This window comes from Argiope bruennichi, chromosome 2 (genome assembly GCF_947563725.1).
Source record: "Argiope bruennichi chromosome 2, qqArgBrue1.1, whole genome shotgun sequence".
In the NCBI taxonomy this organism is placed as follows: domain Eukaryota; kingdom Metazoa; phylum Arthropoda; class Arachnida; order Araneae; family Araneidae; genus Argiope; species Argiope bruennichi.
Genome location: NC_079152.1, coordinates 29,857,014 through 29,874,086, shown reverse-complemented (window position 1 = coordinate 29,874,086; position 17,073 = coordinate 29,857,014). Strand labels below are relative to the sequence as shown.

General features: G+C 33.0%; 1 protein-coding gene across 1 annotated transcript in view; it reads left to right on the top strand.

The window, feature by feature from the left end:
* LOC129991778 (basic phospholipase A2 caudoxin-like) overlaps positions 1-16,813 on the top strand; it is a 32,507-nt gene extending 15,694 nt beyond the window's left edge. The window contains exons 3-4 of the mRNA XM_056098259.1: positions 10,678-10,790; positions 16,456-16,813. Coding sequence (XP_055954234.1) covers positions 10,678-10,790; positions 16,456-16,574 — 232 coding nt within the window. The 3' untranslated portion in view covers positions 16,575-16,813. The remainder of the gene's footprint in view (positions 1-10,677; positions 10,791-16,455) is intronic.
* Positions 16,814-17,073: the final 260 nt, after the last annotated feature.

The following is a 17,073-nucleotide window of genomic DNA, read 5'->3' as shown; positions in this document are numbered from 1 at the left end:
ACTGCATACTTGTAAACTCAATAGCTTAAAAACATAAGAAGCTTGGTAAATGAAATTTGTTTTTTGGTGGTATCTTATTTCTGTCTAAATCTCTCAGTGTATAGTTACGGCCGCAGTGGCCTGGTTATAAAGTTTCGGCTTCGGAACCGGAGGGTTTTAGGTTAGAGACCCAATTCCATTGAAAAACCGTTCTGTAAGTGGGCCTAATCCGTCGGGGCTGAACGTCTTCCCATTGGTATGGTATGGAAGTTTGTAGAGGGGATGCCAGCTTAGGTGTCGTCCTTGTCATCTGATCGCTGCTCAGAATTGCGAGGTCCGTTCCCAAATAACCCTAGTTTTAAAGCGAGACGTTAATATGACTAAACTAAACTCAATGCATAGTTCATTTCCTGTCCTTGTGTTTCTAAACGCGTGAATTCAAAATCATAAGCTGGATAATTTAGATTTGGTAATATTGTCGACATCCAAACTGTAAATGTATGTCAAATTTTGGGTCCACAAAGTCGATGGAGCATGCTGAATTCTTTTCGAAGCGCTGTGAATCTGAACTCTGGTATGTAAATTATACGTGTTTAGAGGTATAATTCTTCAGTATGAAACTCGTTCGTAATTATATATGAATTGAATTACTATACGATAAAATAAATTTTAAGTTAAATCATAATTTTCTCATCTCTTATGAAATATAAGTAACAATAAAATACAAAAATTAACATTAATGAAAACAAAGGCTGAATTTGAGGAAGATATAAACCACATTATCATAAATTAGTATTAAAGAAAGAAAATAAAAGCGAAATTGTTCGTAATATTTCTAATATAAGGAAGAATATGTTTAAAATGAGTAAATTTTGCTTTTCGGATTACTTTTGAGAGAAGCTATTAAAAATAAAGCCTAAGACATTAAATTAAAGCCATAAGGACATACGAAATGAGTTGGCATTTAAGAAGTTCATTGTCATCAATTGTTAGTGCAAGTATTTTGTAACGCTTCTTTTAACAATGAGATATCGAATGTGGTCATCTTTGACCTGAAAGCATGAGCTATACGTCTATGGCCTTCATAAACAAAGTTGCTGCTTGGAAACCAAAGGAAACGTTTTTGTTATTTTTGAACTGTTTGACTTTCTTTGTATTAACAATGCACTTGATTCAAGCATCGAAATTGCCAAATTGCAAAATGGCGCATGTCATCTAGCAATGAATTAAATGTCAGATGCGTTTATGCTTTGCTAGGATATTATGACTGTTTACTTTCTGTGAAATACATTTTGGATTCTAAAATTAAGCTAATATGGCTAGTTGCAGTATCGCTTGATCAGGAATTAAAACTATTCAATTTCTCTTAATGTGAGTAGTCCTGGTGGTGAAAGCTTACAGGCCAGTTAACAGCTACGCTGCACGATCAATTGCTTTTGTATTGTTGTCATGTTACTCGGCTACGAACCACAAGGTCTCGGGTTCTATCCTCACGCATATCAATCCGCCACATTGGTGACCTCAAACGTGATCCTTCAACCTTCGTACAGCTATTGTGGCACCATCTACCCATAGCAAACCAAAGTTGTCAGACTCACTTGATGCAGCAACACAAAGTCGACAGACTCATTTGACGCAGCAACAGCAACCACTCATCCTCGCCATAACGCTTAGCGCTACTCAAATGGGTCCAGCCGCATTAGACTCAACAGCTAAATACATCACAACTCAACAGCCATATCTTTCGACTCATTGGAGGGAGAATCTATGGTGAAAGCTTATAAGCCAGTTAACAACTACGCTGCACGAGCAATTGCTTTTGTATTGTTGTCATGTTACTCGGCTACGAACCACAAGGTCTCAGGTTCTATCCACGCTCATACCAATTTGCCACACCTTCGTTGATTCAAAGCCTTAACTATGTTTAAATCAAGTCAAGGTAAAATCTGCATAATTTTCGCATTTCTTAATTGATTCGATGATTTTATTTTTTATTTTTTTTGTAATGGCAATGACCAAATGAATACAATGTTTTAAAGGTAGAATTGTGAAGTTTTTTTTTTTTTATTTAATAGAATATAATAGTATAGCCCCGCATCTTCATATTACGGTATGGTTAGCAGTTTTTCCAAAAGCCATTTATAATTATTTTTGCTGTGATGCAAAGAAGAAAAAAAAATGTAGGAGATTAACTTCTAGTTCAAACTATTGTACAGTAATATTTTAGGCTTGATTTGTTTGTTATTATTCTATTTTTAAAAAACTTAAAAATAGAATGAATTAATAAAAATAATTAAAATAAATAAATAATTAAAATTTACTCTTCATGGTGATATAACGATAAAATGAGCACAAAAACAATGTATTTAACATGTATTAACATGCAACGATGCGAATGTGCAATAATAAAAAAAAAGTATTGTTGCAAAATATGTTAAAAAATTTTTTAAATTTATTAAATCAGAAAAACTGCACAGAAATAAAACTGTTAATGAAAAGCTTTAAAAAAATTTTTAACTAGTGTAAAAATGATTGTGTAATAATATGCTCCGAAATTTTTAAGGGTAAAATGTTAAAATTATGATTAATTTAAAACCTAAAAATTCAGGAAAACCTTTTCTTGAAAACTCGCAACCTACGAGCTATACACTAAATTTGGTATTTCTAGATTCATTGGTCCTGCCCCGTAGAATGTTTTGAGATTTCCCATAATTCATTTCGCAATTTACAGATTGCATACCAGCCTGTAAGTATTATCTTATTGAAAGATGAAATTATTCTAGTAATTTGGCGTTTTTCTTTGAAAGACAATTCAGAAAAATCACCAGAAGGCTAAATGAATTCACCAGAATGCTAAAATAATTGTACATGTGCAACGATGGCATTGAAACCACTAATAATTGATCGATGTTCCCACAAATTAAAAATTATAATTTGTAGGAATATCGATCAATTATTAGCGGTTTCACTTTGTCCAAACAGATTCTCTAAAAGAATTTTATCAAACGAGAGACATTTGATGTCCACACAGAAAAGCCCTTGAACCAAGTTTGGGAATCCCTGCTCTGCGGATTACGAAAACGACTTTTGATGTTATCGGGCAACCGCAAACGATTTTTGCAACTTGCGTCATAAAGTAAAATTAATCATTTTTTTTATATATTTTGTACTTAATTATTGCTATCGTTTACGAATAATTACTATAAGAGGCTTGGAATTCTTTCTATAATTACATTACGATATATTGTAGTTCTTTCAAAAGAGAAAATTCGATCTGTTTCGAAATTTCTTGCGCTTAACTATATATTAACTTTGTTCACGGTGAAACTGTCTGTTTGGACAAATCATAGAAAATCCTTAATACACAGATCTTTTTTTTTAATGTGTTCTTGTTAAATCTTGTTAAAATTTGTATCAACTATGCATGGGTCGAGAATTATTTCTTCTAGAAAGTTTTTAATTTTACATTTGCATTCCATAAACGACAAAAAATTAAATTTTGTCGTAAATATTAATGCTGTAAACCTTATATCACAGATCAAATATTAAAGAAATTCTGAATATTTGTCTTTTAAATTTCTTTATATGCAATAGATCTCATTTATCACAGCGATGCGGTAAATCACTTGTCACAGTCACGTGACAAATATAATCAAATAGCCGTTACGTCTCGACCCTTTTTTCTATTATAAGAAGGGCCGCGGTGGCCTGGTGGTAAGGTCTCGGCTTCGGAACCGAAGACCCGATTCCACCGAAGAACCATCGTCTAAGGGGGTCTGTTGCACGTTAAATCCGTCCTGACCAAACGCCCTCCCGCTGGTGTGGTGTGGAGAGGGGGGTGCCAGCTCAGGTGTCGTCCATGCCATCTGACCGCGGTTCAAAATTACAAGGTCCGTCCCAAAATAGCCCTAGTGTTGCTTCAAATGGGACGTTAATATAACTAAACTAAAAAAAAAACTATTATAAGACATTCAAGGTATTCCAAAACTCGTTTAGTGAGTCGCATTAAAGTGCATTACGAGAGCATATTTGATGTGCAATCTGATTTACATTTTGCCATGCATTTATTGAAACTCGGGAAGGTAAATAAATAAAATAACTTATCAAGTTTCGATGCAGAATTGTGACTACAATTATAGTTTCTATCGATCGGAAGAAAGACGTTCAAAATATGTGTTTGATTCTCTGGTCCTTGTGTACTTTTCTAGTACTAAATACCACACGATATATTCTGTAAAGATGTTAATTTCACCCCAAAGGTCGATTTTTAGTAATCATTGTTTTTCGGTGGCATACAGTTAATAAGTAAATATAATTTTCTTTACTATACTTCGAAGTATACAACCATCTAACTCTCTGACCCTCCACGGAGGCACACGGATTTAAACCATAAAACTGAATGACCGAACCGCCGCAACAGCAACATTGGCGGGTACTGTGGTTGAGTCCTAAGGGCCGCCACCGGCCACGGTACAACCCTTCCCCGAAGGAAGTACGTCCCGTCATCGATGGGAGGAGTCAGATCCCCCACCTATTAGTGTACCCTCCAGGGTGGCGAGATCCAACCACCATGCCGGAAACATCTCATCCTCATTTCGAGGTGCCCCCAAGGGGGTTACTTCGAAGTATACAATTGTCGTGTGTGTGTGGAAATGAAAATCTGAACACTCGTGTCATTATTCATCCTGCATAAAATTGTGACCTTGTTCAAGGTCCACAATTTTACGGTGAAGAAGAACAAGATAGCGCCTCTATTAGAATATGTGAGAAAGTTTTAAGGAGACCAATCTCGTTGGCTTTGGCGATAATATACTTCTAAAATATAGTTATTATTCGTGATAGAATATTGCATATTGCTTAACGAATAAAAATATAATATTCCAGCAAACGAATAAGTGTTTTTGTTCTATAAAATGTCATTGAAAATACAAAAGGATATAACCTTGAATAATAATTTCATAATATTCATCAAATTATAAATTTTTCCTCAATATTTTACTCATTATTTTCTGAGTTATGACTTTCAAGGAAAATGTTCTGTACGCTTTTCTAAATACGCTTTCTACGATAAAATCTGTTATTGGGAAAAAATGACACTTAAAAGTATTTATCACTATTTTCATTGTAAATATTCAGTAAGTTAATCTTCGTGCAAGAATTAAAATCTTATCAAACCATCAATCTGAAATTAAAAGGCAATCAAGGTATCAAATAAAAAGTAGAGATTGGAAAGAGAAAATATGTTTTTAAAAGTCATGTATCTGAAGGAATTTACTCTTAACCAGGTAACATGTTATTACGATTCTGACCTTGAAGCTTGAAATTTCTTTATAGTGATTTTCAATTATGTTGAAATCGAAAATAACTATTCTTAAATATTACTTAAACATTCAAATAGAATTTCCCCTCCTCCCGTTTTGAGATTGCAGCACATTGTAAAAGCAAATAATGGAAATCATATAAAATAAATTCTACACTTTACTTTTTTTTTATTTCCAAATATTAACTTCCCTTTAAAAATTTATCATTACATTTCTGTATGCATGAACTTAAGGAATTTTATAAAGGTATTAAATTTTAAACTTTCCGTTATTATGCATAGATAATGATCACACAGATATCAAAATCACACCTACAAAGCATGCAGCTTTATCGATTCTTTAAGATCCCGATTGGTTCTCACAGCAATCACATTTTTGTAAGCAGATCGAAGCAAAACTATGTAAAACACTGCGTTCACGGGTTTGGCATGCACAAGTACTTTAACCCTTTCCAGGGTCATGGGAAGTATGCTTCCCACCAAATTTATCAATCTTTGTATGAAATTTTGTAGGTTAGCCTAAGTTTTGACAATTTTTTTTTAGAAAGACAGAAATTAAGATGCTTCAGTTCTTTATTTCAATCAAAATGATGTGTCTTGATTTGTTACTTCATTATTAATTAACCAAATTAATTAATTAATCAAATTAAATTTATCTAATAAGCTAAACGAATCCCTTTTCTTATTCTAATTTCAAGCCTAAAAATATTTTAACATAATATGACTAGAAAAAAATGGCCCTTTAAAGGGTTAAGCCAAAAAAAGAAAAAATAATTCGCTTCTCATAACTCCATTCATTTAGCACCCCACCCACACCTTCTCCAATTTCCTTGATGAGCGTCTCATTAAAGTTCGTAGTACATTTCTCATATATCTCAACCCTTCCGCTACCTCCAATCACAAATTACCCAAGCTGTACGTCTGTAATACGCCCGCAGCACCTTTTCAAACAGTGTGGAGTGATGGGAAAAATCTCTCCACTCCGCTCGAAAATCGATTGGCGATCGGTGTTGGTGTAGTACGTTCGAAGCTCTTGTAAATGACCAGCTTTAACCCGTCACTGGAGGCGGGAGTCAAAATGACTCCCCTTTGTTCATTAGCACTGATTGACGCGTGGTTTTTGTTCTTGAATACCATCACCTTCTCAGTACCTTTAAGTTGTTCTTTCAGCAGTATGTTGGCAAAAGTCTAAGTATGAACATGTGCGTATAACCCAGTTATTCTTTTTCAAAGTTTTTGTTGTTATTTATGGAATTATTGACTCCATGTCTCCTGAAACTGCTTTTAATTTGAATGATTTAAAAAGAATAAAGAAACATTTCTTTAACGCGTTACAATATTTTAAAATATTGTATTCTTCATTTTTGTTTGCTAAATTCTAACAGTTATTAACGTTAGTGTAATTCCGTAAGATCTAATCGAAGTAAATACTCATTGAAAGATTGTTTAGGTTTTTTCTTATAACATCTTTCCAACATTAAAAGTTTTTAATATTTTTGGTAACCACATGATTTTCAAAATAAATTCCAATGTTGTTTACAAAAGACAAGAAACAATTTAGTCATTTTGACTCAGTCCCCCATGATGAAATTCATGTCTCCAGTTACAGGTTAAATCTACCTAGATCGAGCGTCTTTTTTGCTAGTGAGAAAGCCTGGAGACTCGGATAAAAGAACCAGGTATTGTTCTCGTCATCTAACCACGATTAAAAATAACTAGAATAATCCCTAAACCACCTTCTCTCAGCTTCAAAAATTGGATGTCAGGCAAACTAAACATTGCTGAACCTTATAAACGGCAATACATTAAATATTTACTTTATGACCATTACTTTATTAGGAAACAACACATGTAGAAAAATATAGTCTCTGATGAACAATGATCAGTCTTTCATTGATTGCAAAAAAAAAAATAATAAAAGAATCATTGAATATAATACAATCAATTTCTTATGAATTTGTCATATTCTTAATTTTACTAGTCCAGCATATGGCGCAGTCAATGCAGAAATCGGAATTTTACATTCGATTATTATAAATATGGCGTTAAGACATGGAGAAAACAGCGCTTATGGCTTCCACGGTCATTTGATTTTACTCTACTAGATTCTTACTTTTTGTGTTACATAAACGACAGAGTATTTGCAGCTCTCTAATTGAAGATGTTGATGCATTTAAAATTAGGATTATAGAAATTGTGTCACGTTCGGCAGCCGAAATTTTTGATGATGCTTGACGAGAATTCGAAATTTCGCATGGAGAAATTTCGCCACACTGGAGAAAACAGCCCACTGTAACTCAGAGATTTCACACAAAGTATCCGATACTTTAAAGAAATCGAAGAAATATTTATATCTTCTAAATGAATTACTTTTCAACTTAAAACTGTGCTCCTGGAAACTATGTTCCATAAAATAATCTAAGATGGCGGATTGCGAACATCATTTTTTTCTGACTTTTCTTATTCTTTTTCTGCTGACTTGTATAGCACGTCATAGGCGATTCTCTGGTAAAAGTATCCCAACGGGCGTGGTACGTTTTTCCACTGCAGATGGTTAAATAATTTATAGTCGTTTTTACAATATATTAAACAACCATATGTTTAAATTATAATAGTTTTGACAATAACTTTTTATAATTAGGAAAAAACTATACTATATTCTCATAGAATTTTTTCTTGTAAAATACGCAAGTATCTGATAGGAAAACTAAACCTACGCTTAAAACCATTATACTTATTTAAAATCTTACATTTTTGCCTATTAACCTGATTTTGAAACATGTAAAGCTATATGAATGCGCATTGTAAGGATAGAACACTGCGAAATTAAATTTTTAGTTTCAGTGATTATTCTATCGGCCTTCACTTCAAAATAGAGTATGATTAATAGAAAACATTTTTTTATATTGTTGCAAATCTGTAATTTTGCTACCCGACACGAATAGTGTCATCGTGAGAAAGACCGTTGTAAGATCTATGCTGAGCGGCTGCCGCGTCAATGACCTGAGAGCTTGGCGACCATTTGGCGACGAATTTGGCGAGTTTGGCGACTAAATGGATCATACTGGAAAGTTCGAGAAGTTTCATGATCCATCCAGTAGGAACCAAGATACAGTCAGATACGCCCTGATTGGTCTGAAGATTCTAGCCCCGCCTCCCGGAACCATAAAAGACGGGCACTCTGAAGCTGCAGGGAAGTTGTGTGTATCGTCAGAAGTTGAGTGTGTGAGAGTGGTCGGAGTGCCGACGAGTAAACAGATTTGAGAGGATCAGACAGCAAGCAAGCTGCTGAACTATAGTGATTAAATGCGTTACGTTATTATGATTGATCGACGGTATTTTGTTGTAGAAAATTTTTTGTAACAATATAAAAAAAGAACTGAAATTATTAATGAAATTGATTAAATAAATTTCAAGGACAGACAACAGACTCGCATCGAATGCTGCGTTGAAATCAATTTAAAATCTATTAATTAGTACAATTATACAATAAAAAACAACCGACGTTATTTATAATTTGGTATAAACCCAATATGGATAAGTTGAAGGCTAAGATTTGATCCCAAATAATACAAAATCTTGGAGCTCATGTTGAATCTAGGTTACGGCCACATAAAGTAATTTTTTTCGTAACATTTTTATGTATGCAATCTAATTATATATGCATAGAAATAAATATAATTAGAATTTCACTGCCATAATTGTTAACACGTATGAAAATAAAGAAATTATAATGAAAAGCTGTGTCAACGAATATTGCATACTTTTGCTTTCGTCCTTGTTAATTCGATTAATCTATTAAGCCAGGATTGTTTCTTTTAGTAGTGTTGCGTTCGTGTGTCAACAAAAATTAAATCCAGTCAAACTTACTATAAAACTAAATCTGATTACATTATAGATAATATTATCAAATTTACATCAACTTATTTTCATTCAAAATTCTAGCATCGTTTTTTAATACAACAAAGTAAAAGTTCCAAAAAATATCACTGTTGCCAATCTGAATTTTACAACTATTTACAAAATAAAATTTATAATTATTAAAATAGTCGTTAGCTAACTTCTAAATAAAATATTTACGATTTATGTCGCAACATATACTCCCCTACCAGTAACGAACATTACGTTAGAAAGTAGGAAGTAAATATTTTAGTAGTAGTATAAAGTAGGAAATAAGTTAAATTTTAAATCTCAATGGCGTCTTAATGATTCTACCAGTTCGAGATTGTCTTAAGGCTGGTTTAAGATCAGGTTGAGACACAGTTTCCTTGGTTTGAATCTTAGCTGGTTGTGGCACAGCTAAGATTCAACACACGTATTCTTCACACAAGTTGGAGTTGTAAGCTGCTCTTCAGGATTTTCTTGTGGTAGTAGATACTGTCGTGACGCTTTATAAGCCAGATAACAGCTACGAGACATGAGGAATTTCTTTTGTCTTGTGGTCATGTTACTCGGCTACGAACCATAAGGTTGCGAGTTCGATCCTCACTTATCGCCAATCGAAACAGTAGTATAAATTCATATTAACCGTATTGAATCAAGTGCTTCATATACATAAACATCTATTCATTGATAATTAAGCTGCTTTTGAGCTTGAACAACATGCAAATTTATAATCAGTCCAAAAAAAAGAAAATGTCATTTCTTTGTTCTCATCCTATTAGTTAGAAGCTGATAAACTAGAAATCTTCTTAGTTGACTTTTAAAATCTATGCGCTTTGCAGCTGAAGAAGATTGATTTTAGTAAACCTAACTAAATAAAGATCAATGCTGAACATAATGTAAGGATTTTTTTCTTTGTTTCTCTTGCAAGTTAATGAGAGCATTTTCAATTTTATTTCATTACATTATAGAGAAAATAAAAAGAAGGAATGCGATAGAAACGTATCGCTTGCATCCTTAACACTTGGGAAATTAGGGAATTTCATCTCTCCAAATTGCGAATTTAATTAACTTTGCCACCGAAAGTTAATGCTGCACTGGAAGGAAACAATTCCAACATGTTTGTAGGAATGTCTGGAAATTTTTGCATCAGACTGCGCCACGTTGTTGTTGCAAATAGGAGATTACATTAAAAGCATTGTTGTTTAAATTTTTGCAATAGTCCTTGTAAGATTTTCATAACATTTTTCCTATTTTGCAGCGCCATCTATTAGTAGCAATGTTAACTAAATTTAATTTGGTGGCATAAAATTCCATGATTTTCCAAGCGTTAGGCGGCAAACGATGCATTTCTAACGAATTAGTTCTTTATTGATTTTCAGAATCTATCAGTCATTTTAGGGAAACTCAGTATTTCTTAATAAGTGAAAAATTTTCCATGATCAGTTTCACAATCCGAGTTTCTCGAAGTTTAATATTCATTTTCTAATCCACAGATGCTGCAAAGTTCATGATCATTGCTACGGAGTGTCAGAAAAGGAGTGTTCGAATGTGCAAGTCCATATTGTCCAGTATGCATGGAAAATGAACAATGAAACTATTCTCTGCGGTAAAATATTATTTAAATTTATAATCATAATTAATCGAATTTTGTTTGTGAAATTATATGTAAGCCTATGATATATTTTTTCCATCTTACATTTTTCTATAAAATATTGGAAACATTTATTTAGATAGTGTAATGTCTTGATCTGATAACGGAGCAGAATTTCCAGACAATTATTTATTTTACAGCCCAATATATACAAAAGAACAACTTGTTCTAATCTTGGTTAAATAAATAGTTTTTTATACCTGCAGTAGGAGACACAACAATCAAAGTCGAAGGCTTTCTTGAAACTCAGTTGTTTCTCGGACTCCGAACTCGTGGGCGTAGTCCAACAGTCCGCCTGCAATTCGTTTCTTCTCTTCTCCTAAAAAAAATCTCCGCCTCTTAATTTACACTGGCCATTTGAGCTCTCTTAGCGGTGCCAGTCGGTCGTGGGAAGGTCCTTAGTGTGACGCGCCTTTCACAACTGACTATTCTGGAACACGGAGTTATCATAGACCTTTCACAATGAGAAACATTTAGCATCCAGATTTTTGGACACCCCTTTCTCTTTGAAGGTTCGATCAATACCTCTTGGACGAAGAATTCCACATTTGGTCTTTCACTTTAGTCGCTAATGAACAGATGCGAGACCACCCAGGTGAAAAGATCCACCATCTGGCTATCTCGAGGAGTTTAGTATTTAACAGCGTCGACACAGCTGACTGTAAATGTCTTATCAGTACTGGGAAACGGGGGATGTTACAATAGTAATCAAGATTTAATTAAATCAATCTATTAATTGATAATTAATGGGAATACACATCTATATTAAATTTTAAAACCCTTAACTCAACACGACAGAAAGTGAGTTAAAAATAGACTACAAAGTTTCATCTTTATAAGCTTGAAGCAGTTAAAAAAAGAATATAAACAAAATCTCAGAAAAGTATCCAAAAGCTTTTATTACAAAGAATTTTTATATTAGACACACAAAAATAAAAAATCATATTCCTTAAATTGTCATAGATTTTATTTGCGACTGAATATCTTTTTGCAAAATTTTACTGAAATTAAGGATTTTTCTCTGGATTTTTAATATACGCCCATAGCGAAGGATTTTACCAAGGGAAATTGTTTAGTGTTATACACAGTTGAAAGAAAAATAATTTACATCACCAACTTAATTGCACAAATTTGGAACACATCTCATACTTCTGAGTCAAAGTTCGATGACGAGGATGGCACCTGAACTGGTACTCCATCTTCAAACCTCCGAATCTCGCCAACGAGAGGACATTGTTATCGTCGATTTAACCAGATTCACTTATATATCAGTACACCAGACTCATTTATATATCAGTTTTGGAGGAATCGGATTTCGAACTTAAAATCTTCCAGCACTGAAATCAAGACTCTAGTAACAATATTCTCTCTCATCAAAGCCCTAGTTGATAAGTTGCCATGCGCTTAATAAGATTTTGGGCATAAACTCTTGAATGATGCTCACTTAATGAATTCTATCGTCCTTCATTCTATTATAGTTTTTCTGTTTATTTATTTATTTATTTTAAGACCGTGTTGTTGATACACGGGCTTAATTCTTCTTCCCCCCCCCCCCCCAAAGAAGATCCTCCATGTACTTTAGGGTATTTTAGATATCTCGATCTTCAAACATCTTGTGTTGATAAGGTATGGAAGTTTAAAGATCTCAGATGGCATCTTCTTTACCTTAGTTTAAAATTATGATGCTTATCGTAAAATGTCCAAGTTGCTACAAAATAGAACGAAAATATAACTAACTCGACTATCTGAATAGATATTATAATTATTACTAAACTATCCTCAAGTATCTTATGTTTTTGTATTTAAACCCCCGATTGTTTCTTTAACATATCTGGCATGGTATGTAGAGCAGAGGAACCATGGAGGTTTGATATTGCATCAAACTCGCAGTTTTGCTGTTTCCGACAAAAATTGTCCTTAGAACAATCCTTTGAATCGAAATTAAATTCTGATTTTATATAATTTGTTTTTGGAAACAAAAATTGCAAATACAAATGATTTTTCATGATTTCAAGCAATGAATTTACTAGCATTTGAATTAGTTTGCATTTAATTTCCGAATTTCTGGTCTCTATCAACGCCAAGTCCTTCGATATTTAAAAAAGAAACCATAACTCTTGAAAAACACTGGACGAAAGCTGCAATGCTCTTGAAGGTAATAATTGTTTGTTCTTCATTTACAAGGCTAACAGAAGTTTCTCGAAAATCTCATTATCTTATTTTCATGCGGAATTTTTGCAATGCAATTAATAAAAAAATTCTAGAAATTCTTGTCTTAATTCTGACATTTTTCAAGATTTGTAAATGATAAGGTAGCAAACTGGGTTGCGTGTTAAAAAATTTAATTTCAGAAAAATTTGCATAACTGGTTTCTTGCAAAACAGACTTTTCATAGAATCAAGTTTATGAAAATTGAGAAACTTCATTTCTAATTTAATAGCACACTGAATAACTGATTCTTTGTTTTATTGTACTCATTTCCCCCCAGAATCGGAAACTATTTCTATATTAATATTCGAAAATAATTCTTCATATGTATTTTCTTTTCTTTATTAATATTTTATTCATTGGATAGTTAGATTTTTTCAACTGAAGAAAATCGACATTTATATTTTTTTCCAACGAATTTTTCTTTTCTTTCTTCTAGTGGAGAATTTGAAAAAAAAAAAAAACTGATTATAGGATTCCATAATAATTAAAATGATTAATTATAAAAAAAATGTGAAAATTAAAATGCAAAATATTTATTAGTAAATCATCAGAAAATAGGCTTTAATAGTATACTGACAAGTAGAAAATAATTTTTTAATAAAAAAAATCCTGTGAACCCCCCCCCCCAAAAAAAAATTAAAGCGTGAAAGCCTAAATGCAATATGACTGGGAAAGTAAACTATAAAAGTAATGCCATAAGAATTTTTAAATATTCATTAAAAATACAAATACTATGAAGTTGATTTTAAATTCCAATTTATTTAAAATATTGTCAGCACATCATGTTTTAACATTTCGAAATTTGATCGTCAAAAGTATGATATATTTTCTTTTTATTACATTAATAAATTATCGGATGTAGTCTCCCTAAAACTTTCTCGCATATTCTCGCAAGACCCATAGAACGCCTTGCTGGGCGTATAATAGTTACCCTTACCAAACATGGTAATGGTTGCGTGAATTTAGCATTTTTACTGATCTGTCGTGTGATCCTTGGCGAGATTTTTGGCGATTAATTTCTCGCATGCAGTTAATAGTATCCGAAAATCGAATTTGTGATTTAGACGCGTATCTTCCTAACCGACTGAATCTTCCTAACTAACCTGTAAGCACAAAATTCCATACCAAGTTTGATATATTTAAATCATTGCGTTTTTGAATTGTAGCGTTTTACATGTTTCTGAAAGTAACGACGGACAGACAGTCAATTCCTCGTTGAATTTCTCACAAAATTTGATAGGTTTCTACACTATAGACTAAACATGTGCACCGAATTTTATCTATATAGCTGTCTTCGTTTTGTAGTTATCGGATTAAGTTATATTCGAACCCCTGGACAGACAGACACTCTCTGAAAAGATTTTGCTCAAAATTTGAAAAAAATCTACACATTTTATCTGAAAACCGTGCACTGAATTTCATATCTCTGTTTCAAAACGTTTTTAAGTTATCTTTGTCACAGTCATTTTTCAAAAATGCGTTTTTCGAACTCGTGCAGGTCTCGTCAAAATCTCGTGTCCGAATTTTCGGCAATAACAGAAATCCTTATTGATTAGAATATGCGAGTTTTTTTCAATTATTTCAGTGCAGAATTCATTTAGAAATTAAAACGAAAAAGAATGCACCCACAAGAGCATTTTATGTGGTACAAGCAATTTCAGTGACAGGATTAAGGATAGAACAAAATTGCGTTCCAAGTCCACAAAAGTCGATTAGAGCTGAAATTTATCAGAAAACGAAATGAAAAATGTTCCATAAACTATTTAATTTCAAGCTCATAGTTTATAATTACATCAAAACTTAAAATCGGTAGATAAAAAACGCATATTAGACTTTTGCATTCGCATGTAAAGAGATTGAAATTTAAAGATTTCGCCAGTATATTGATATTTTCAGAAGAAGCAGCATTCCATATATCAGGAAACGTTAATTAGGTTAGAATGTGAATCAATCAGTTGTCTGAAAATTGTGGATTTGCAAAGAAATGTCATGTCATAAACCAAACTTTACCCCCCCCCCATTTTTTTTCTCTGAGGAAGTGATAAAAAGTAACAATTATTTGGAACAGTTGGAAAAGTGATTATTTCCACAAATCGGAAGGTATGAATTTTATCCGTTAAATAGATAGTGCCGTTCAAAGTTGAGATTTGGATGTTCGTAGTAACCTAAATGAAAAGATTCCACAACATTAGATAATGGATGTGTACTAACTAATTTATCCTTTTTCTCATGACATCAGGATTCTTGGGTCTGTGATTCATCAGGATTCTTGGTCACTTACCTTGTGTGACTTCGCTTTGTGAAGATGCATCAAAATTTCTTTTCTAAGCTCCCATTGCCGTATATGGTCAATCAAAGAACACGTCAATACTGCGTGAATCAGAAGTTAAAGTGTAAAATGTCAAAATGTGCAGAACTAACGACAAACTGCAAACAAGTATCATAAAAATCTCGCACATGAAACATCTGTAATTGGGGGGGGGAGGAAAGACGAGTATTATCTGGCCATGTTGGAAACATAATCAATTCCACAATTACGTAAGGAGGTGATGAATTTTATCTTTCAACATGATGGGGGCACGTATTGGACTTTGGATGTTCGGCGTCTATTTTGTGGAAGATTGAATAGAGCGAGGATAGAACCTGGGACCTTGTGGTTCGCACCACAGTAACATGACCACGATACAAAAGCAATTGCTCGTGCAGCGTAGTTGTTAACTGGCTTATAAGCTATTTGCCACAGACTCTCTCTCCAGTGAGTCGGAGGTGAGACGAACGATATGGCTGTTGAGTGGTGATGTATTAGTTGTTGATTCTAATGTGCCTGTACCCATTTGAGTAGCGTAGTTGTTAACTGGCTTATATGCTATTCACTACAGTTTAAATGAGAAAATTTTCACAATGCTGGATTGGACACTTAGGTAGTCCTGATTGTTTTCGTTGTCACATGGCCACCAAGATCCTGTGATCTCCCATGGTGTGATTTCTTTTTGTGGGGTTTATATCAAAGACCTTGTTTATGAGTCTCATTTTCGGAAACAGTTAATGGAGGCTTAAGAACGCATCAGCTTTGCTTTAAGTACCATTAGCAAGGTGAAAACTCAAACTGCGTGGAACAAACATTACAGTTAAAAAATTGGCTGTTACGAAATCTTGATGCATCAAACATCTGTAACTGTAGAAAAGGAAATGCTTTCCTTTATTTCCATGTGTCACTGATCGTATTATGTGTAACAGTTTTGAAAATATAAATGTTTAATATCCGGTAATTCATTTTTGCTAACCCTATATTTTTTCAATGGTATAATTTCAAAAAATATTTTTTTTTTTTTAGTATTTGCTGAGGGTTTTTTTTTTTTTTTTTTTCAGTTTTAAGAAATTTTCTGAAATTTATTTCTTCTCATTACAGAGGATGAATCCATCTGTGAGTTCAGTGTTTGCAAATGTGACAAAGAAGTAGTGGAATGTATAGCGCAACACAACCACACTTACAGTGAGCACTACAGATTCATTCGGAAGTTCAGGTGACCAAAGGAATTTCAAGATTATAATTGTAATTCAGTGTGATTTATTGTATGTTTGTCAAGCACAGATGTGCTTATTTTACTATAATCTTTTTTCTACCAAAAAAAAAAAGTCAATATTCTCTTCCTAAGCAAGATTTTTGATAAATACGATTCTTTGTGATATATTTAAATATCCTCACAGCATTATCATTATTGAAACTGTCAATTAAAATGGTCATAATTAAAAGTATAGTTATGAAAGATATTGATTCTGTTATTGTTGTTGAAGATGAAACTTTAAAGAATACACATTCTTTTTTGAAGAAATTTGGTTTATTTTGAAATTGAAACAATTATATTCTGAATTGCTAATCTTTCTATTCAATTGTATTAACATGTGTTTTATCGTCCCCCCCCCCTGAAGTTAGGGTTTATCTTTAAATCAAACAAAACGCATATATTTTACAATGACCAAATGGATTTTGAACTGATTGAATGTAAACAATTTCAATTTATTTTGT